We start from the raw sequence: 21,970 nt of genomic DNA, 5'->3' as shown, positions 1-21,970 counted from the left end.
ATCGCTATTTGAGTGGAATTTCTGCAGTGGATTCAAATTTGGCTTTGGAAAAAGCGATGGGGGATCCTTATCTTCGACATGCAGAAACAAGCCATAAGCAATAAGACATCGGTTTCTATCTGTGCTGGCACACACAATAGGGATTAATTGATCTCCTAATACCACAGATAAATCAATGCCCCCCCCCCCCCCCCCCTCCATTTATTTGGCCAATCAGAGCAGTTTTCAATGGATAAACGTAGGTCTTCAGCCAATAGGAGTTGGACTGAGCTTGAATTGACATGGATGGAGTCAATCAAATTGGCATTGGCAAGGGAGCTGTATGGACTTAGCTCCCAAAATACTCTTTCTCGCCACAAGCTATGTCTGCAAAGGAAAAGAAAATATGTAACCTACTACAACCTGTAGCGAAGTAAAACAGTGAAATTGAAAACAAAAGAATGTAAAGTTTATTTACCTGATGCAGCTGCCATGTTTGGTGTTAGTGAATGAACTAGGGCTGTCAAAAATGGACCTTTCCTTTCCTTTGTAAATAAGTACATAAAAGTGGAAATGACATATTTTCGAACTATATACATTTTCTGTGTGTCATCCTTATGTTTTATACATCAATTTAATAAATTCATAAATATAAATTCCCAGTCTTGCTCTTAGATGCCTTTTATTTTCCAAATAATTTTCTTGGGAATATGGATTTTCAGGATTTTGTTGGGTGAAGGCTTTTCAGCATTTTGTTTTGTGTCTTTTTCACTGACATCAAATTAAATAGGCGTCAACCCCGGCTAGCATCTGTACATCTACATATTTACATAATAAAGCTGCGTCCTGCATAATGTCCCACTGACCCTCAGTGTTGACCTGCTGAAATCTCCAGTTACTATTCTAGAGATCTTCTTGATGCTCTATGTCTCTTTGTTTTGCATCCTTTATTTTTTTTCCACAGATTCCCTTCGTTTACCAGAGTCATGATTTATCCAAACATTTTGTATCAAACACTGCTAAAAATATTCTCTTTCTTTCTCAAAATATTGATTTTGCCTGTAGCATTGTCTATGGTCTGTGTGTGTGAGTGAGTCTTTGGATGTGCTTTATGGGGTAAGGAAGGGGGTGCCAACATTAAAGCAGAAAATGCATTCAAATACTATGTGTTTTCCACTTTTAATAAAACCCTTGAATCGCCAGACACCACACAATCATCTTCATCAACTTTGCTCCATAACATGTCCTCAAATCCTTGGAGTGATTTGACATGCTTAACTTTTACCAGACAATCCTATTCAAGTACACTAAATTTTGCAAGTTAGTCATTTGCAAAATGGATGAAAAGCATATAATTTTGCTGCAAGAATCGCAGGCTCTTTTGTCGTCGGGGCATAATGGAAATGGAGGGAACTGATCAATAGGTTATTGATTTTCATTGGATGGAGTTGGGGGAATTGAGAGAAAGCGAACAAGGAAGAAAGAGAAAGGCGGTGGGGGCTGACTGTGAAATGCAGGTTTTTGAAATCTTCTGTTTAAAAGATGAATGCTTCTACTGGAAGCAGGTGATCTTGTTTGTCTCCTCACACTTGCCTGTTTTGAAACCGTTCTGGTGCATTGTGGGATTGGCTGACTCACGGGGCATAGTTCGCCTCCTTAAACTATGTTGCCAAAACACATTATGTGAACTTTAATCTGTGTCTGTTGGGTCATTATGTCGAAAGTCTACCAGTAAGAAATAATTTTTGCCAAGAAATCCAAAACTTGGATGTCTGTTGTTTTGTTCATTCTTCTTTCTGCACCATTAAAGGGACAGTTTAATGTTCAATTTATAAGATTAATTTAGTCACTCTCATGCTGTTCCAAACAGGTATGCCTTTCTCTCTTCTCTGGAACACAAAAGAAGATATTTGGATAAACATCTATGTTTTTTTTTGTTGTTGTCCATATAATAGGGGCAAAGGAGTCCAGTGTTGTTTTGGACCCCACTGACTTTCATTGTACAGACAAAAACAGTTCTTCAACATATCTTATTTTTTGTTCCACAGAAGAAAGTCATTCATACAGGTTTTGAACAACATGAGGGTGAGTATATACCTTTCATTTTTGGGTGAACTATCCTTATATTCTTTGAGTCTGACTCATTGTAGGAAATGAGTCCACCTCACCAATTAACTCTACAAAAACTCTCAGAAAATACAAAATTACAATCATTATCATGCCTTTATCTCCACATTTGAGAGGGAGTTCCAATTGATCCGTCCTTGAGGGCGATTGGCCTGCACTTTACAGTGTTTGGGGTGCAGGCTATGTTATCTGGGCCGGTATCGCAGGCGGATGTGTGGTGATACGTGTGTATGGCGTGTTAATGCGTGAAGCTGGACTTGCATTGATCCCTGCGCAGGATGTCAAACATTTTAACGGCGATCTCGTCCTTGTTATTGCTCTCCACCGTCAGGCTGTTAATGCATAAAAATCGTTTGTCCCCATGTTTTCCTCCCCATCTCAATTGGACGCCCAGAGCAACAGAAGAATATCACGTTGTTGTACTCCACGGGCACTCCTCCCCCTCCCTTCTTTCTGTTCTCCTCGTCCCTCATCCTTCCATTTTTGTGTCCATCTATCTTTACGACACCTGGTTTCATCTCCTTAATGTTTCCGGACTTGACAGTCTCCCTGGTCAAAAAGTCTTAATTAAGCCTGCTGTGTGTATTTGCAGTTAGGCAAATTGCAACCTAACAGGGCTAATAAAAACATTTTCGACAGAGGGAAAGAGAAGGAACCGAGCGAAGGTGTGGAGAACCGTCATCCACACCCCAACAACCCTATCTGTTCCTTCCTCTCTTTATCACTGTCAGCCATTCCCTGCATCCTCGCATTTTCTACATCACAGCCCAGAGGAAGAAGGATTGATAAATATTGCGGGGTCTACTTTTGCAGGTCTTTAATCTCTCTCGCTTTTTGTTTTGGCCTGCGGGACTAATCGATTAGAACATTAAATCAAAAATCCTGGAAATATCTAGATATGAAAGTTTTGTTTGCAAGGTTTTGAGCTCAGTTTGAGGATGTATGTTTCTTCAAATAGGCGTCTAGGATAGCCAGTACAGCATTTGCTGAAGAACCTGCCAAAAGTTTGGGTCCAACTAACCTGTAAGGCCATACATGTTGACCTTTTGGGATAATTAGCTTTGGATCACTGAAGGCCACATAATCTCATGATATTTCAAACCTTGATTCTTTGTTTTTTTTTATAGGGTTTCAAAGCTTTTCTATTTGTCACAACCTTGAAAGAAACTACACTACAAAAAAGTTTTCATCATTGCAAAATCTGTCACAATTATTCATTTATTCAGTCATTTTTATTCAAATACATGATCATTCATCTTGCTTTTCTTTACTACCATTTATAGTGTTCAAAAACGGTACAATGAATTTATTCATATATTTGTAGCAATTGTAAATTAATTGACTTACTTTGCATAAAAAGGCAGCAATAAAATCTTAGTTTTAGTATTTATTCATTTTTTATTTTTTTACATTTTTTCAAAATATGTATTTTAAGAAACTGCTAGATTAAGGTATATTGTGTCATACGCATGTTGTGAGACAGCTGTACATGAGCTGACACACCTTATTGTCCATAAGCCCATCACTTATCTGAAGTGTGAAAAATCCATTTCTGTAGTCTCAGGCCTTCCTATGCGAGACCACTGGTCTCCTCGCACCTCTGGTAATAGTGTATGAGATCCATACCTTCAGCTGTTGTATTGCTTGCTCATGTGAGAGAGTGGACATTGGCTGTTACAGTCGCAGCTTTCTTGAGAGTGAAAGAACAAGAACAGGAACCAGAGGTGTCATAGCTTCGTATCGCAACGTCTCAAGAAAAGGACTCTTGTGTGCCTCAACATGTTGTATTGTCGTTGTGTTAAATGTGTGTGTGATTGCATGAGCCTCTTTAGTGGAGGACACTGCAGCTAATCAGCCAAGAGGTCCTGTAGGGTGTTAGTCCTAGTGTTAGAGCGTCCTTCTTTCCTCTCCAAGAGTCTTGACATCTCTTAACCTCTGTCAATTGTAATGGTGTCACTAACCATGTTTCTTCCCACAAACAGCTCCTCGCGGACTTGCCTTATGTAGCTGTGCAGGGAGAAGTATTTGAATATACTGTAAAAATGTAATGTAATAAATGTATGTAGGCTAGGTGAATACATGTTATGTTAGTATAAAGCTCAAATAAAATTCTAAGCAATTGTCCCATATGAGAAAAGCATTGTGTAATTTTTAAAGTTATAAAAACGTTGAGTTCGGTTCATTTAATTCAATTTATTCCAAAAATCCTGAGCTAGTTGACATGTTGAATCTAATGAGTATGCGCAAATAAATGGAATATTCTTGCTGCAGCCTTAAGATGGAGTTTGAAATATTGTAGCCTATTTACTATTTCCGACTTCTGAGCAAATTAACGACCAAGCAACATCGTATTTACCATGTGAGAAACTCGTTGAGTTAAGTGAGTGTCAGTGTAAAACATGCAGCAAACTTGCTTTGTGCAAAATAAATGTTTGGTATAGGCTTATCATGTAGAATTAAATGATAGAAATCACAATAATGTAGGCCTAATGTAAAATTTGACCGAAAACGACAGTAATGTTATACGACGTGACGTGCCATATGTGTCGTTGGCCTAATAGTATGCTACTCTGTCCAGCTTGGAAGCAAAATGATCTCAGGTGCTCTTGAAGGCAGCATCTTTACAGATTCACTCTTTAGCAAAGACAAAGGAAAGGTGAGTTCGTGTCTGAATTAGGCTACACAAAAGACGTTTAGCGTGACTGAAGGAATTTCTGTGAAAGTTTCCTTTCGCGAAAACAAAATGGTGTTTTGTTCTCCACACAGCACAGCATCGACCGTCTAACGAGGAAGACCAACAAACCAAAAAAAAAAAAAAAAACTTAAAAAAACTTAAAACTAGTTTATTATAGATTTAAACTTTAGCCTGTTCCTTGTTAGTTACAATAATTTAAATATATAATAAAGTCGTTTTTTTTGTGTGGTTTGTTTCTCATTCCTTACCGACCATAACAGCTAGGTACTCTGCGGGAAGTTAGGCTTATTCATGTTAGACTGTTAACGCACTTCTAACTTGTAATTAAAATTTTGTGCTTGGCTAATTGATACGTTGTTTGGGAAAGATGTGTATTTTTATGTAAAAAACAAATAAATTATAATAACACTTGCTAGAGGAACAGTAAACACAGCAGTTTTAATGAGATGGAGAGAATGATGAACAGGAGGGACTAAAGTGATGGTGCATGGTGTCGCTAGTGTCTGAAAGTGGGGTCAGGAGCTTAGGGTCAGTGCTGGAAGGTGAAAGGTCACTGCTCCTAAAATACCTTTTAAGAGTCCTTCAGAGATCTTATGTAATAGCTTGACCAGAGGTTGTTAACCTGTATATGACGAGGGCTTCCTTTGAATATATTTTGACCTATGGTAGGTTAACGAAAATGTGGAAATGTTGGTCAAGTTAGAGCTCTTTCCTGTATGATCAGGTTCAACAGATAATCACCTTATTTTAACTATTTTCATAAAACATGAAATAAATGTAGGCTAATAATAGCAAGAATAAAAAATTGCATAACTGTGCAAAAGGTTCTCAAGCTATTAAACTGTAAAAATGTTTTGTTAATTAACCTATACACATACGTAATGTGATAAAATCAATATGAACTGTTTTAATTTAAGTAGAAATATAATTAAATTAAGTTAAATTAATTTTAAAAAGCAGGATGTAATACTAAGCAATACCAATGGACAACATGTAATTTGCTCTGCACTTTGTCATTGACTTTACGCCTGTAATAGATGCAATTGCAAAAGCCACTGTAATGCAGAGTATTAAATATTCTTTAATACCTGTAACAACAGCATAACCATCTCTCAGGAACCTGTCTTTATGAAGATGCCATCCTTTCCTTCCTTCAGTTCTACAAGCACTCTGCGTCCACCTTCACCTTTGCACCCCCTTTATCCTCCTCTATCTCTTTCTCTCCATCTTCTCTTAACTCCCCCCCATCCTACCCTTCTATCAGTCCATGACCATTACGCTCGTAAATCAATATTGACGACCCATCATCCAAAGGATGAATTACGGGACTGTGGATAGTCATGTGACCACCAGGTTTTACATTATGTTTCGGCTATTTAGTTGACGCCATTATGCACAGGGATTTGGAATGAAATCCTTTCAATGCAAGGCAGAGGAAGGAGATGCATTATCGTCTTTAAAAGCACTTCATTGCCGTTTCTCTTCAACTGATAAAGAACGAGGTGTGAAAGAAATGAATAAGCCGCTTGGTGATGCAAAGCAGATACCGTAGCTAGCTCTTAACAAGAAGTTTCATACAAACACACACCCACACATTCACTCGGAGGGAATATGATCGATGCTACGTTTTCTGTTTTCACAAGAGTGTTCCAATGCATTCATACGCCTCACATAGTGAGTAATCAAATGCTCACGATGTCGGACTGAGTTTCTTGAAAGGTGTCCATCTATTTGTGGGAAGCTACAGTCTTCTCTTCAGCAGAATTGAGGGACGAGGCCTGTACTTAAGCCTCAAAATTAAAATAAGTGGGCTGGCAAGAGAGCCAATCAGAGGAGTGCTTTTTATTGCCCTCTGGCCACTTCTGACCTCTTGACCCTGGCCATGACCCCTCAGGCCAAAGGTTACCCTCAGGGGTCAGAAAAGATCACTGGCAGGCAGGTCTAAGAGTTGTCACCATGGAAACCACTGGAGATAGATGAAGATAGGGAGGTAGAGGGGAGATCATGATGCTTGCCATGGTCCTCTTTGTTTCATCGCCCAGTGGTTTTGTGGGTTTAGGATCCCCCTGCTGGACAAAGGGGGACTTTGACTCCAAGGGAGTTTTAGGTTGAAAACTGAATCAGAAGGTAATTGGTTGCGTTTTCTTTTGCTAAACACATATTATTAGACTGTAAATATTAGCATATTCTATCATATTGTTTTCATTCAGTGATTTAATCTATTTTTTTATTTATTTTTTGCAGGTTCAGACATCAAACAGGCTACACTAGTCTTATGGCCAAAAGTTTTCACTTGGTTTAGACTTAAATACAGTGTGGAGGATTGGTTTTGAAATGAAATGCTCAACAATACATTGGTGTTCTTGTGTCCATATAGTTCTAGAGCTTATTCACAGCAGCGCCATTTTTTATTTTTAACGGGAATAAAAGCGAGGCTGCGAGGGATAGACACATCTCTTTAGTGGGTTGTTCTGTTATTTAAAGGGTTTTTGGGTCGTTCTGCTGACGAAACACTTAAAACATTTAAGCAGACACAAAACTCCACAAGCTGTAGAAAAGTATCTAGGATCTTTTTACAGCGGATGCTATTGAAAACGAGGACGTACGCTATTTCCTGTGAATGTGCGCGAATTCCGATGATTTTGCGCTGCAATCCAGTGTGTTTATGATTATGATAATAATATAACACGTTAACAAAGACCAGTTTGCAACGTCAAGCAGCATAACGGACTGTTTTTGAACAGCTAAAAAAAATAGCCTAGAAAGCGGCTAACACCAGAAGTCTTGCACATTCCAGTTAAAAATAGCTACGCCTGCTCTTTCTTTAAAAATATACCGGATAAATAAATCCTGTGAGTATACCTACAATGTGCGTGTTGTGCCACCTAGTGTTTAGATTGTGTACAGGTTGCTAAAAAAAAGCTGAAAGGTCATGCAAAGATAATGATACTTTCACCCTAACAGTCATTCTGACTGCAACTAGTCAAGCCAGATTTATAAAAGAATCTCCCCAGGAACTTAGTGTAAATTCGATTGCAATATATATTCAGAAAAAAAAAGAAATAACTTCAGTTGTCTATATATCAGCCTTTGCGCCTCAGAATCCAAATCGGGGTAAGTCTATCTTAACCAAACTGTGTTTATCCTGCGTTTCACAGTTAATCACCAGGTAGCAGAAAGCTTTGGCACCGTGAAGGCGTTTGATCAAATCAGCTTTGGAATGCTGAATAGGACTAAAACCAGGGCCAGAATGTTTTGATCGGCCTTTGCCCCACGACTCATCTCTTCTTACCCCACTGTCCGTTAATCAGGCCCACGTCTCCGGCGTTAATCTCCGCCCCCTCCCATGTACCTAATTAGATTAAGGGGATCAACACACCAAGCACTCCTCCAAAGCTTAATGGGGTTGAGGGGGACAGGCCTTTGATTAGAACGAGAAAATGAACAGAAGTCAGTAACACACGCATGTGTGTCTCTTTACCAGAGATACAGTGTGAGACGGGAGTCAAAATGCTTGAGCATTTACATTGTGAGCTTTTTTTTACCATTCTGGTGAAATCGCATCATGATAGGAGTGATGTTTTATCTTAAGGCGTGTAATTTATTTTACCAAAAATTACATGAAAAATAGCTAACAGCAATGAAAACAGATTCACTCAAAACTGTGTGAGTTTGTGCTTAAGAGAGAGAGAGAGAGAGAGAGAGAGAGAGAGAGAGAGAGAGAGAGTGCAAATTGCAACCTGTTCAACAGCTTGTATCTTATAAACATAAGGCACACAAATGCAAGAGAATTAACGTCCTAAAGCTGTCAAAGGCAAGAGGATTTAATGCCGAGGACCTTTCATGGGAATTAAGCAAATTAATGCAAAGAAAAGAAAGATTTGGTTCAGAAAATTTAATTAGATGGCTTTGTAACAGTGATAATTGCTTAAAACCCCTTGTTTCTTGGATAGGTTCCCACTCCTCTCTCTCATAATTGTGGATATTTATGTCTCGGTTATCCTTCAATGAAAAAGGAGAACATAGTTAATTATATATCTTTCTTTTTCAAAAAAATATGCGTTGTATTTTTGTTGGTTGATAAAAATACACATTTAATTGATCAATTAAATATGTATAATTAATAATCATTATTAATAATATTTTTTCCAATAATAAAAAGCCATATATTATAAAAACACACACAAAACTTTGCCAAAATGGCAGTTTTGTGAAGTATTCTCACAAGCACAGTTAAATGAGTTAAATTAATTCTTAAATGAACATTGTGAGAAAATGAGTTGTGAATCAGATCCACTTGATGCGCCTTGGGTCTTAAAGTGACAGCAGCCTAATAAACCTGCTGCTATTTGTCATTAAGGATAATCAAAGAACAAAGAAATCAGCTCACTCGCGGCTCTTGAGTTATCAAGCTGCTTGATAACTTTTGTAGCTTTAGTAAGGATTCATTTATATTTATTTTATAATTTATGCAGTGAAATGACTGTGAAGTGTTTGATAACTTTATTCAATTTCTGTATACCTGTTAGACCTACGTGAAAATCTTAAAGCACTGTTTACAACGATTATTTAGTTAATTTTTTTAATCGATTGACAGCACAAATACATATATAAATATAAATATATACACACACACACACACTATGTATATATATATATATATATATAATTAAATGTATAATTAGGAGTCTGTATAGTATGTGCACTATCATTAAGACCTCCCTGAACAAGTGTCAGAATGTAAGCTTTATAATAAATTAAAATAATTCAAATTAGAAAGCACACTGTTATTTCATGTGAATAAATGTGAATTTTGACTGTAAAAATGAACAAATAGGGTCACTAATTTGACTTCTCTTTTTCTCAGGGTTATGCGAATGACTGCCTACATCTACATGGCGTCTTTAGTTCATCCTTTCGAAAGTGAAGTGGGTCAAGACTGCTGTCTTCCTGAAGCTGGTAGGAATCAGAGACCTCTTAAAGGCGTCAGAAAGGATGTAAGCCGAAATCATAATTTAGCCACTAATTATTCTGTCCAGATGTCCCACATTAGCTCATGACCCTCTTGTTCTGCTCACAGTGATGCCGTTTTGAGGCTACATCTCACCCCACACTCTGCTAACTCACCCCTCCCTCTCTCCCTCTTCTCCAGCAGAAGTGTAGGTCCTCACCCGAGGAACGCTTACCAGATTATGCTGTGTGATAAGCTTCCTATTTTTCGAAACTGCATGGCGATTTATGGGATTATCTGGGTACTTATCCCGGAGTCGGCTTTGGGCAGCCTGCCGAAATCTCTTAGACTAAAGATTTGGCTTCTGAGCTCTTCTGTCTAATTATTATCTGGAGTGGCCACATCCGTGAGGAATGTGTTCACTTTTTTACACCATGCGTAATGTCCTCCCAAAGTGATGCTCGCACACTAACACACTTGGTGAGAAATTAAATGGTATTATTGTATTACTGGTCTTAATCATTTGTTATGCTGCCCTCTAAGATTTTTTAACCTAATTTCACAGTTTGCCTATATCTGTTTAAGCGCACAGGATTTTGTACTATCCTTACGGACCCTATTAGTTCTATCTCTAATTGCACAATGCAGTCATATATATATATATATTTTACTGGATGTTTGGTTTATATATTCCGGGTTCAGTACGTAATGTTAGTTACCACAAAAATTTAAAAAAACAAAAACAACCCAGGAAGGCACTTAAATGATTAGAGCCATTTTGTATGCCTTAAAATATCACTGTTTCAAAAGTTTAGCTACAAGATGTAAACAATGAGCTTTAACATGTTTTTGGTGTGAAGAAAATCTCCTACCCTTTCTGTATAAGGTTATTTCAAAATTTTCTTCACAATGCCATAAACCCTAAAACAACTGTAAAAATGTTGATTTTCAACAGGTTTACAACTCAAATAATACACCGTTTTAACAGAACAAGTGCTTTTATAAAATGATAAGATTCACATTTCTATTTTAAACATTGGCCTAATTTACTTCTATTGTAAGTGCCTCAATGTAAGCTTGGATTTTGCAAGAGATGTTGAAATCCTTTTTTTGTTGTTGTAATCAACATTATGCCACAAATGCTGGCGATTGAGTTCCACTTGCACAGACTCCTTTAAGAGGATGCAATGAATAAGAAAATGCGATACTTTTGATCTAACTTTATTTGTTTTTCATTTTACAAATAAATGTGCACATATACAAGATGGATATGTAAAATTTGTACAATTTAATTTCCAACACTGTTACATGCAGACATAATTTCAGGGTAGATCCGGTTATATCAATCCATGAAGGGATGGTGTGCGATGTGTCTGAAGTGCAGCCCAGCTCCAGTAGACTCTGGGCGAGAAGCTCATCATTAACGGATGGGATGGTGGACAACACCAACACGGTGTCCGTTTCAGGCGCCCGAGGGTTTGGTAATGCGCAGGTAGAATGAAGGGCAGCTGCCCCGTTACACGGCGGATCCTTCTCCGGGCTCGACGCCGGTGGTAGTCCCCATTAGAGAAGTCTTGAAAGTTGGCCGGATGAATAGCCCAGAAATGGCCCTTGCCGTTGTCACTGCGGCCGGCTTTGATGAAGCAGTCATTTAAAGAAAGATTGTGTCTGACGCTGTTTCTCCAGTTCTTGTCCTGTTTAAAGAGTAGAGAATGGGAATTATGGCTAATATGAAAGTCAAAGATGATCCTGGGATCTCTGAGTATGAAAGGTCTATGAACAAAATGGTCAGTGTATAAATTATTATCAAGAAATTGCGGAGGGATAGTATCATTTAAGAATTACCCGTCATGAGTACAATATCATGCAAATCTGACCAAAATTGTGTCGTGAGAATTCGCTTGAAGTCGAATCTTTTGGTTTTAACGATAAAAATCTGAATGTAAGTTTTTGTCAGTTCATGGGATTCAAACTTGGTTTAACAGAAAAAGATTTAATGACTTTGTTAGATAGTCAAATCAGATCCCAGTTCATAATATTTTCCTGTGGTTGTTTGTGTTTCCTTGTCTTTGTGTAGTAGGTCTTTTAAAGAAGTGCTTTGCCAAATGCAGTTTCTAAACAACAGGATTACGGTTTGTAGACTTCCTTAGAAAAATTGTTTGTTAATGATTACAAATGTGAAGTACCGCAGTGTACTGCAGACTTAAAAATGAGTCGAATCTTGTATAACATAAAAAAGTTGAAAATTACATAACTTATTATTAATGAGTTAAAGCAATGTAAAAACAAATGTCGTAACTTATTGATCATATACTTTTGAATTTTCAAGAGATTTGTAGCAAAATTGCCTAACATTTGCAGACAAACTCTTTGAGGGTTGCTTTCAAAGGTACAATACCTTGCTTTTGAAGTAAGGATAGTGATCCATGATCCACTGGTAAATATCACACAGCAGGAGTTTCTTTTCTCCTGAATCCAAAATGGCCATAGAAATGAGGGCAATGTAAGACTGCGCTGGCTTCTCATCCGTTCCTTCACTCCTCTCACTCGCCTTCTCATGTTCCTCTTCACATTCGTTATCTTCGTTTTCCTGGTCCTCCGATTTTGCGCTATCCTGTTCTGAGAGAGTTTTTTCTTTGGTTTCGTCGACTGTGGTTTGAAGACATTCAGATGGAGGGACATTGTGCTCTGGTTCTGCTCTCTCAGTGTTGCGTCCCTTATTGTACAATAGGTAGTCAATGGTGAACTGAAGTCCCAGTTGTTCTCGATTGCTGCGGATTGTGTTGTCCTCCATTTCTGTATTGTTGGATCTCTGTCGCTTAGTGGTTGAAAATTAAATTTTTGGAACCCACTAACATTTTGTCCTGGTTCGACTTTGTGCGTTCTGTCTCTTCAAGAAGCGCAGTTAAAGATTAGTCCAACAAACAATTAATTCGGTAACAGATGTGACGTCAGTCTCCGAGGCATGCGTAAACCGAGTAAACATGTAAATACGTTCGTTAAGTTGTGTGTTTGTTCGCTTAGCCACCTGTTCAGGCCGAACAACAACACCACTTATGAATCTTCCTAGAAAGCCTCCGTCTAGATAGACTATTCTCACAATGACCAGAGAGTTAACGCCACTTCATTTAAATGCTCTGCATATTTAACCGCGTAATTAGAAGTAAAGTGGAGTACAAGAGAGTTAGAGGCAGGGGGTCTAATTGAGGGGGATTATTTTTTATTAACCCAAGCAAATCTTTGTAATTACGAGAGATTACACAGATTAATGTACACAAATTGTCTCGGGTGCTGGCTGCAGTGGTGCAACATGACCTCTGGGTGTGTTTATCCTGTTTGGGTCAAGTCTTTAGAACCAAAACAAAAGCATTCTGTATTTTTGATTACTGTAACTTAAGATTATTATTTTTTAAATACAGTTTTAAAAATACGCTTTCATGCACTAATGTCAATATGAATGTTGAAAATTGTAATACAGTATCTATATTTATGATTTTTTGTTGTTATGATCAACTAACAGTTAACAGTTGAAATAGCCTAATATACAGTATATGCAGTTGCTGTGATGCATTTGATGCAACCTTTTTAATTTAATTCCAAACATTAAAGTTTCGTTTTAAGAGAGCATTTCCAATAAAATTTCACATTTATGCTTTAGGTAGACACTTTTATCCAAAGTGACTTATATGGAAGTAAAATAATGCCAAATGTTTTTGAAACAAAAAGCCTGTTGAACTGTACTACTTGAAAAAAAAATGCATTGCATTAACCCTGCTTGCATTTTTATGGGCTAAAATTTAGCATGGTTGAATATTTAAGCTGCGAATGTTTAAATTCAAAACATTTCAAACACATTTTCATTAGTAAAATTTCAAAAATCCATATTCACCATTCATATTTCACTTCCAAAATATTCAAACTGATTAAAAATACAACCTATAATATTCAACCGGCGGTTTTCGGTCCATTTTATTTCGCTTTGCAAATTCACTTCCACAAATTCAGTGGTTCAAATTCGACAGTAAATTCAACGTTGACTAGGAACTGCAGGAAAAGCAGTAGATTACCGAGCATAATCTCCATCTGCTGTTAGTCGATATCACCAGCAGGAGGTGCAAGCGCGTGTTGTTGACGAAGACCAGAGCAACAGTTAGAGCAAGCCATTCATTCATAAAAACTAATTTACAACAATTGAGCATGCATTAAGTTTTTTGTGATGATTATCTGGGTCAGTATATATGCGGAAAAGATGATAAAGGCACAAAGCTGTATTTATGTTTCATTCATTAACTTCATTGTTACTTTCCTTGTGTTAGGCTACATGTTATCAACTTTTCCTACCATGAACGGGATTATAATCGGTTTTCCAAAACGCTTAACGTAGCTTAATGGACTAATACAGTGATATAAAAGACCAAACTCGCACCTTATTGGGGAAGTATGCCTACGTACATGTTAATATTCCTACATACATGATTAATCTGGGAAGGGTCATAGCACTTTCATTTTGTTGTCCTATATTGTTAGTTTAACTGTAACTGAAGTCGCTTTGGATAAAAGCGTCTGCTAAATATTAAATGTAAAATTAGCTTGACATTCGCACAATTTGGGGCCATCTCTAAAGTAACATTGGTAGTCCTATAGGCCTAAACGTTTCTAACTTCAATAGCAAACTTCAATTTATTTGAATAAATTGCGCAGTATGCCTGTCACCTACATGAACACTTTACAGTTGGTTTTATGACCGCAAGTCTTTCTCTTCAAATGCTATTGAAGTTAGACACGTGTATACCAATGTCGAATGTAACTTTAGAGATGGTCCCTAAATGTGAGAATGTCCAAAGTCAAGCCAACTTATACCAGTATCACTGAGAAACGCTCAGCTTTAAACTTTGCGCGTTAAGTTCATATTCTGAGTCCTTCTGCTTGCCTGCGAGTTTGGTCTTTTATATCACTGTATTAGTCCATTAAGATACGTTAAGCGTTTTAAATGTCCAGCAGGGGAATCCCGACGTATTGAGGGAAACCCTAGTAGCATACTGCATGCAGCACAATCGCCGCAATATAAGGTTGAGGCAACTAAACAACCAATAGATAGCCTATGTCAAACTCAAATTAAGATCCAAAATGTAACATTGGATCTGTATACATTCGCATCGGGGGAATAACATTATAATCTCGTTCACGTTAGAGGTGCATAGGCTACACAGGAAAAGTAATCGTGAAGACACTGAATTTCACATAAAACATAATAATCACAGATACACTTACATTGTTGTAAATGAGTTTATGAATGAATGGCTTGCTCTAACCATACAGGGGCATCATGCAAGCCAAAATTCTGGGGGGGCACAATCTGAGGCAATTCTTTTCTGACGGTTAGACTAGGCTAGCTATCGATAACGTTACACTGACACAACTTAAGTTAATGCTCTGAATTCGCAGCTAATATCAAATCCATAACTATTTGATCAAGTTAAAATTTCCAGGTCAACCACAAATAATCCCACTACCTTTTAATATCATCCGATAACTAATTAAATGTCGATTTGTTGCTTTGCCCACTTACCACTTCAAGACCATAAAACATTGCCAGCTCAACGTGCGAGACGAGTGAGTTGCTTGAACATACACAGCAAAGATTCTAGAGCGCTGATTTGATATACACAGACACCATATTAGGAAAAAGGGGCGGGCTGATGCGACCGATTTATTACACATCCAGAAGAATCAGGCATGTGATTGGCTAAGGACAAAAAAGCAGGAAAATATACAGATTTTCTTGTTTTATTAACATTAAATAGATAGTTCTCCCAAAAAATTTAATTGTCATCATTTACTCTCTCAAGTTGTTTTAAACCTGAATAATTTTTTTTCTTCTGTTGAAGTTATTTGGAAGAATGTGGGTAACCAAACAGTTGATGTACCCCAGTGATTTCCATAGTATATTTTTCACAATGGAAGTCAATGGGGACCAGCAACTGTCTGGTTACCCACATTCTTCAAAATATCTTCTTTTGTGTTCAGCACAATAAATAAATTAATATCGGGTTGGAACAACATTACAGTGAATAAATAATGACAGAATTTTTATTTTTGGGTGAACTATCCCTTTAAGGACAAGCGGCTGCATGTTTATTATTAGGGCTACTGTCTCTTTAAGACCTGTACGCAACGCGTCTAATTTGACAAGCAGATTTCTCTCAAATTTCTCGGTTTGCTTTCAGTTTAGACATAACCAACTTTTCACTCCGGCAAATCGGAAAATCCGGAAAATCACATTCCTGAGAATAGGCTACATTTGAGTCGTTATAGGCTCTGGTAATTATGGAGCATAATAGGAATCAAAAAAATTATCAGGGAGGAAAAATATGAGGGGGCACGTGCCCCCTCACTTTGAATGGGCATGACGCCACTGTAACCATAGATATTATGATGTCTATGGCTCTAACCATAGACAGTAAAAGAAATGGACACAGCGACCCCATTGATTTCAACGGACCGATTATTGCACTTCCTGTCTGTTGGCTGAACGACTGCGCAGGTTCAAACTGAGCGTGACGACAGTCTGACAGTTGTACATCTTCTAGTAGCTGTGGCAAAACAAATCTGAATCACCTAATTCCTCAAAAACATTGTTGAAATATTTTGTCCCGTTGTTTTTATGGACTCTCTCTATGGGCTTCTCCCTTGACTTGTAGCCTCTATGTCCCCCCGATTGCCTCATAGACAGTAAAAGATTGCCTGCGAGCTTCTCCTCCTGTCTATACGGTAATGTCTCTATTGTGCGACAAAGTCGCGGGGTTATGACGCAATTGTTAGCCTGTTTTTAAGAAAAACGGCTTCTACGGGGCCATAACGTAAGTTACAAAGTAATGGATCCTTTTATACATTGTCGTGGTTATTTAGAAATAAATAATGGAGAAATAAAATCTTTGGACGCCTCAGATGTAAAGTTATTCGCTGCCAAAGTGACGCCAAAATGAGTGGGAGTCAATGGAATGCTAACAGCAGGTGCAGTTCTGCTACAATGGCGGCTCCCGCGAGCGATATTTTTTTTCACAGGATGGTAGGGGAAGACTCATGAATATTCATTAAGGAACTCATCCCTGATTGGTCTTAACCCCAGTGACTGGTAGGTTTAGGGGCGGGGTTAGGGGTAGGTCATCAGACCCCCAGTGACGGGTAGGTTTAGGGGCGGGGTTAGGGGGTAGGTCATCAGACCAATCAGGCATGAGTTCCCTAATGAATATTCATGAGTCTTCCCCTACCATCCTGTGAAAAAAAATATCGCCTCCCACGAGGCTTCAACTTCCGGCTGATGGATTACCCCCTTGGCTCTAACAGTTGCTCTGGTCTTCGTCAACAACACGCACTTGCACCTCCTGCTGGTGATATCGACTAACAGCAGATGGAGATTATGCTCGGTAATCTACTGCGTTTCCTGCAGTTCCTGGATGTCAACGTTGAATTTACTGTCGAATTTGAACCACTGAATTTGTGGAAGTGAATTTGCAAAGCGAAATAAAATGGACCGAAAACCGCCTGTTGAATATTATAGGTTGTATTTTTAATCAGTTTGAACATCTTGGAAGTGAAATATGAAAGGTGAATATGGATTATTGAAATTGTACTAATGAAAATGTGTTTGAAATGTTTTGAATTTAAATATTCACAGCTTAAATATTCAACCATGCTAAATTTCAGCCCATAAAAATGAAAGCCCTAAAAATACAATGCATTAAAATACAAGCAGGGTTAATGCAATGCATTTTTTTTTTCAAATAGGACAATTCAACAGGCTTTTTGTTTAAAAAAAAAATTGGCATTATTTTACTTCCATAGACTTACAATGCACTAAAAGTATATTTTCTTTCTTTCATATTTTCACATGCTTACCCTGGGAATTGAACCCATGACCTTGCCATTGCTAGCATAATTTTCTACTTTTTGAGTTATAGAAATTCTCAAAATGAATAATAATTTTCTTTTTTCTATTTGTCAGTGTTTTTTTTTCATTCAGTCTATATTGTAAAGAAAATAATAATAATAATACTTTAAATAATAATTTTCTTGAAACATTTATTAAAATTGATTTTCAAATGGATGAAAAAAATACTTTAAATGAAATCTGGTGTCAGCATTAAATATATTTTAAAATATAAAATAATATAAAAGTGTCTACTAAAATAAATCTAATATAATAAATGAAACATAGAATATATTATAAAGTACCTACTGAATGAAAAAATGTTAAATATTGTTTAAAATAGAATGCATTATGTCAAGTAAATTCAGTTTTTATGGTCATTCAACCAAGTGTGGCTCTTATAGGCCCTGGTGCTAATTTTACAAACTATTTTGAGATTTAAGACTCACAGTCCACAGGACATTGCATAACTGTGTATCACATAACAGAAGTGAGATGGGATTGTGAAGAATCTCATTACTGGTTTCAGTTTATGTATAGATAAAATACTATCTTTATTTTTCCGTTTTGCTTTGACATTTATTTTTATTTGTTTTATTTTATTTAATAAAACGTCTTGAACTGGGTCAACATCTGCACCAAGATTCTTATTTTGCATAATAAAACTTGCCAAAAAAATGAAATATATAATTTTTTGTCTTTATTTGAACAAGCATGTTGTATTGGTTTCAGATTATCCAAATGAGTGCCCTAAAAGACTTTGTCAATTAGTTAATTATAGGTCTTATGAAGGTAGTGATTGGATTACATGTGAAACTGTGCTTCTGTTAAAGCCTCAGTTAGTGTGGTTGTTTGTCTGTTGTTGACCTGACACTGGAGTCAACATGACATCATGACTTTGCGTAAACATACACGCCACTTTCAAGTCAAGTGGCGTGTTATCTATACGCATTTTGAGTTATCCAATGATATTACTGGGACGTGAGTGAGTGATGTCTTCACTCAAAAGGTAGGAGAGTTGGTACATTTGAACATGTAGACTACAGCATATCACTATGACTCATGTGCATATTTGACTTAAAATAACTACAAACACACTCACACACACACGCACACACGCACGCACGCACGCACGCACACACACACACACACACACACACAGACACACACACACACACACACACTTCCATGAGCTACATGCAGTCTCTTATAATACACACTATATGCAGTCTCTTATAATACACATACAGATAAAGAAAGGAAAAGAAAAGATTCAAAGAGCTGCACTAAGTAATCGGCCTTTTCTATGCTTTTAATGTCACAATTCCAACAAATTGAATTTTTATATTCACATGCAACCATTTAACAGAACAGTTATTATAATTTAAGTAAAATAAATTTCACTGAAAATAATATTAGACTATGGGCACTTATGTTCTTTTGGTTATGTTTTGTAAAATCCATATAATTTTGGACAAATTCCTCTTTCTTTGTCAAACTAACAATAAAAACACCTCAAAAAGTTTTTACTACCTTTCATTTATGATTTTTTCATACTTTTCAACTGTTTTCTCATTGTCGCGCAGTTTTTAAATATGACTTATCTGGTAACTATTAATGTACCTGAATTAAGCACTAGTATAATTTAAATACATTATAGTATTTAATGTGAGACCACTATCAATATTACTTGTTATACAAAGTATAGCTGTCGCACAGCATTGGTGTCATTTCCACCACAACACTAATGTCCCTTCAAAAAGTTTGTGTGAAAGATTGTTTAGGTGGTTTCTATGGAAATGTTCAGTGACATCAGAGCACATGTTGGACATGGAGGGAATTTAAATTTTCATCAACAACAACTGAAGAAAAATCAAGGGTAAATATTGCTTGATCAGATGTTTGTACTGTATTTTACTTTCTTTTTTATTCTGAACTGTTTTAAATATTCTTATTTCTTTTGATTGTTTGAATTTCTTCTATGTAAAGCACTTTGAATTACCATTGTGTATGAAATATGCTATATAAATAAACTTGCCTTGCCTTGCCTTGTCTTGCCTTGATCAGTTAATTTATTCTGTCATTTCCAAACATGCTGTACCTTCAAGGGTATTTTTAAAAAGCTAAAAAAAAAGTAAGTTAAATGAGATTATTTTGAATGCATGAAATGTTAAGTATTAATGCAAAGCTAATCAGTGAAGCTATCTTCCATTTTTTCACAAATAAATACAGAAATGTCATTTCCACCACATGCTGTCATTTCCACAACAGAGGGCAGTGTGGTGGAAATGACATTTCTGTATTTATTTGTGAAAAAATGGAAGATAGCTTCACTGATTAGCTTTGCATTAATACTTAACATTTCATGCATTCAAAATAATCTCATTATCACACTGCCCTCTGTTGTGGAAATGACAGCATGTGGTGGATATTACATTTATGGTTACAAAGTACAAGAATAATGTATTGTGAGAGTAGATTTGTGTAATTCTTTTTATATTATAATGTATTACAATAATTTTTATATTTATATTAAGATATTATATTTACACTTTCCTTAGTGTCACTAGTGTGACAGGATTATTAGGGACACCTGTTCAATTTCTCATTAATGCAATTATCTATCAACCAATCACATGGCAGTTGCTTCAATGCATTTAGGGGTGTGGTCCTGGTCAATACAATCTCCTGAACTCCAAACTGAATGTCAGAATGGGAAAGAAAGGTGATTTAAGCAATTTTGAGCGTGGCATGGTTGTTGGTGCCAGACGGGCCGGTCTGAGTATTTTACAATCTGCTCAGTGACTGGGATTTTCACACAAAACCATTTCAAGGGTTTACAAAGAATGGTGTGAAAAGGGAAAAACATCCAGTATGCGGCAGTCCTGTGGGCCTTGTTGATGCTAGAGGTCAGAGGAGAATGGGCCGACTGATTCAAGCTGATAGAAGAGCAACTTTGACTGAAATAACCACTCGTTACAACCGAGGTATGCAGCGAAGCATTTGTGAGGCCACAACACGCACAACTAGGATTGGGTATTGTTCAAAATCTTTCGATCCGGTGCCAATTTCGATACCTCAGTTTCGATACCGGTTCCTAATGATACTTTTTTCGATACCAATTTTATGAAATCCATTTGAACAAGATTACATAACACATTACCTCAGAAAAACTTTGGTTTTATTTTTTCAGTTTGACTCGTGCTCCTTAGCCAGTGCAAAAAGGAACAACATATGTTTTATAAAGAGCTCATGCTCGCCAAAGCTGAATTTTTTTAAATAAAAATTACAGTAAAACTTGTTATATTGTAAAATAGTATTACAATTTTAAATCTTATTTGAATATATTGAATATAAATAATTGAATTCAAAGCTGAATTTTCTAAATCCTTACTTCAGTGTCACATGTCCCTTCAGAAATATGAAAACAGTTTGCTGCTTAATATTTTGGAAACTGATAAATTTTTTCATGATTCTTTGATGAATAAAAAATTCAAAAGAACATAATTTATTTAAAAACGAAATTTTGTAACATTACACATGTTTTAATGTCACCTTTGATAACGTTAATGCATCCTATTCCTTACTGAAAAAGTTATTATTTATTGCAATATAAACACTGTCAGAGTGATCGACAAGGTATCTCTTTATTTGCCAGTCGAAGACGGAGCAACTTTTATGTTTACTCCGTGCACTGTCAAGGTCTTCATCATATTTGTCGTGGTATACCGGTCTTTGCAGCAATTATTTTACCGCAAATACTGCATCGCGCGCCGTTAGCATCGAGCCTGGAGAAATGTACCCACACTTTTGATAGACTTTTCCACATCTTAAAGGTATTATGTGTGTTTCCTTGCGTCTCATATGAATATGTGCGCGAGTTTGTGTGTGTGCTCGCGTCTCATACAAGTATGCGCGTGGAGAGTTTGTGCGTGCACGCGCGCGTCTCATATGAGTATGTGCGTCTTGTGTGTGGAGTTTGCGTGTATGTGCATTTCATATGTATTTGTTTGAGCACTGACGTTGACGAGTTAACTCCTTTGGTATCGAAATCTGGAACCGAACAACATGTCATTTTTCGATACTCGATAGTATAGAGGCAATTCGGTCGGTACCTAAAAAGTATCAAACTCGGTACCCAGCCCTACGCACAACCTTGAGGCGGATGGGCTACAACAGCAGAAGACGCCCCGGGTACCACTCATCTCCACTACAAATAGGAAAAAGAGGCTACAATTTGCAAGAGCTCACCAAAATTGGACAGTTGAAGACTGGAAAAATGTTGCCT

At 37.0% G+C, this 21,970-nt stretch overlaps 1 protein-coding gene across 1 annotated transcript; it reads right to left on the bottom strand.

Moving 5' to 3' along the window:
- Nucleotides 1-11,089: 11,089 nt before the first annotated feature.
- On the bottom strand, nucleotides 11,090-12,621 carry foxq2 (forkhead box Q2). Its single transcript, XM_077225757.1, has 2 exons — nucleotides 12,151-12,621; nucleotides 11,090-11,446 (listed from the first exon to the last, which is right to left on the bottom strand). Exons 1-2 carry the CDS (start codon nucleotides 12,544-12,546, stop codon nucleotides 11,090-11,092), a joined length of 753 nt encoding a protein of 250 aa, XP_077081872.1. The 5' UTR covers nucleotides 12,547-12,621.
- Nucleotides 12,622-21,970: the final 9,349 nt, after the last annotated feature.

The sequence above is a fragment of the Siphateles boraxobius genome, unplaced genomic scaffold, assembly GCF_051911475.1.
Source record: "Siphateles boraxobius isolate OS27281-9 unplaced genomic scaffold, OSU_SipBor_1 13, whole genome shotgun sequence".
Lineage (NCBI taxonomy): Eukaryota > Metazoa > Chordata > Actinopteri > Cypriniformes > Leuciscidae > Siphateles > Siphateles boraxobius.
The sequence above is the reverse complement of the archived record's forward strand: the minus strand, read 5'-3'. Positions and strand labels throughout refer to the sequence as shown.

Coding starts and splice junctions, on each gene's coding strand:
- foxq2 (XM_077225757.1), bottom strand. CDS start 12,546: ATGGAGGACAACACAATCCGCAGCAATCGAGAACAACTGGGACTTCAG. Junction 11,447..12,150: donor ATCCTTACTTCAAAAGCAAG/GTATTGTACCTT, acceptor CTCTTTAAACAG/GACAAGAACTGGAGAAACAG.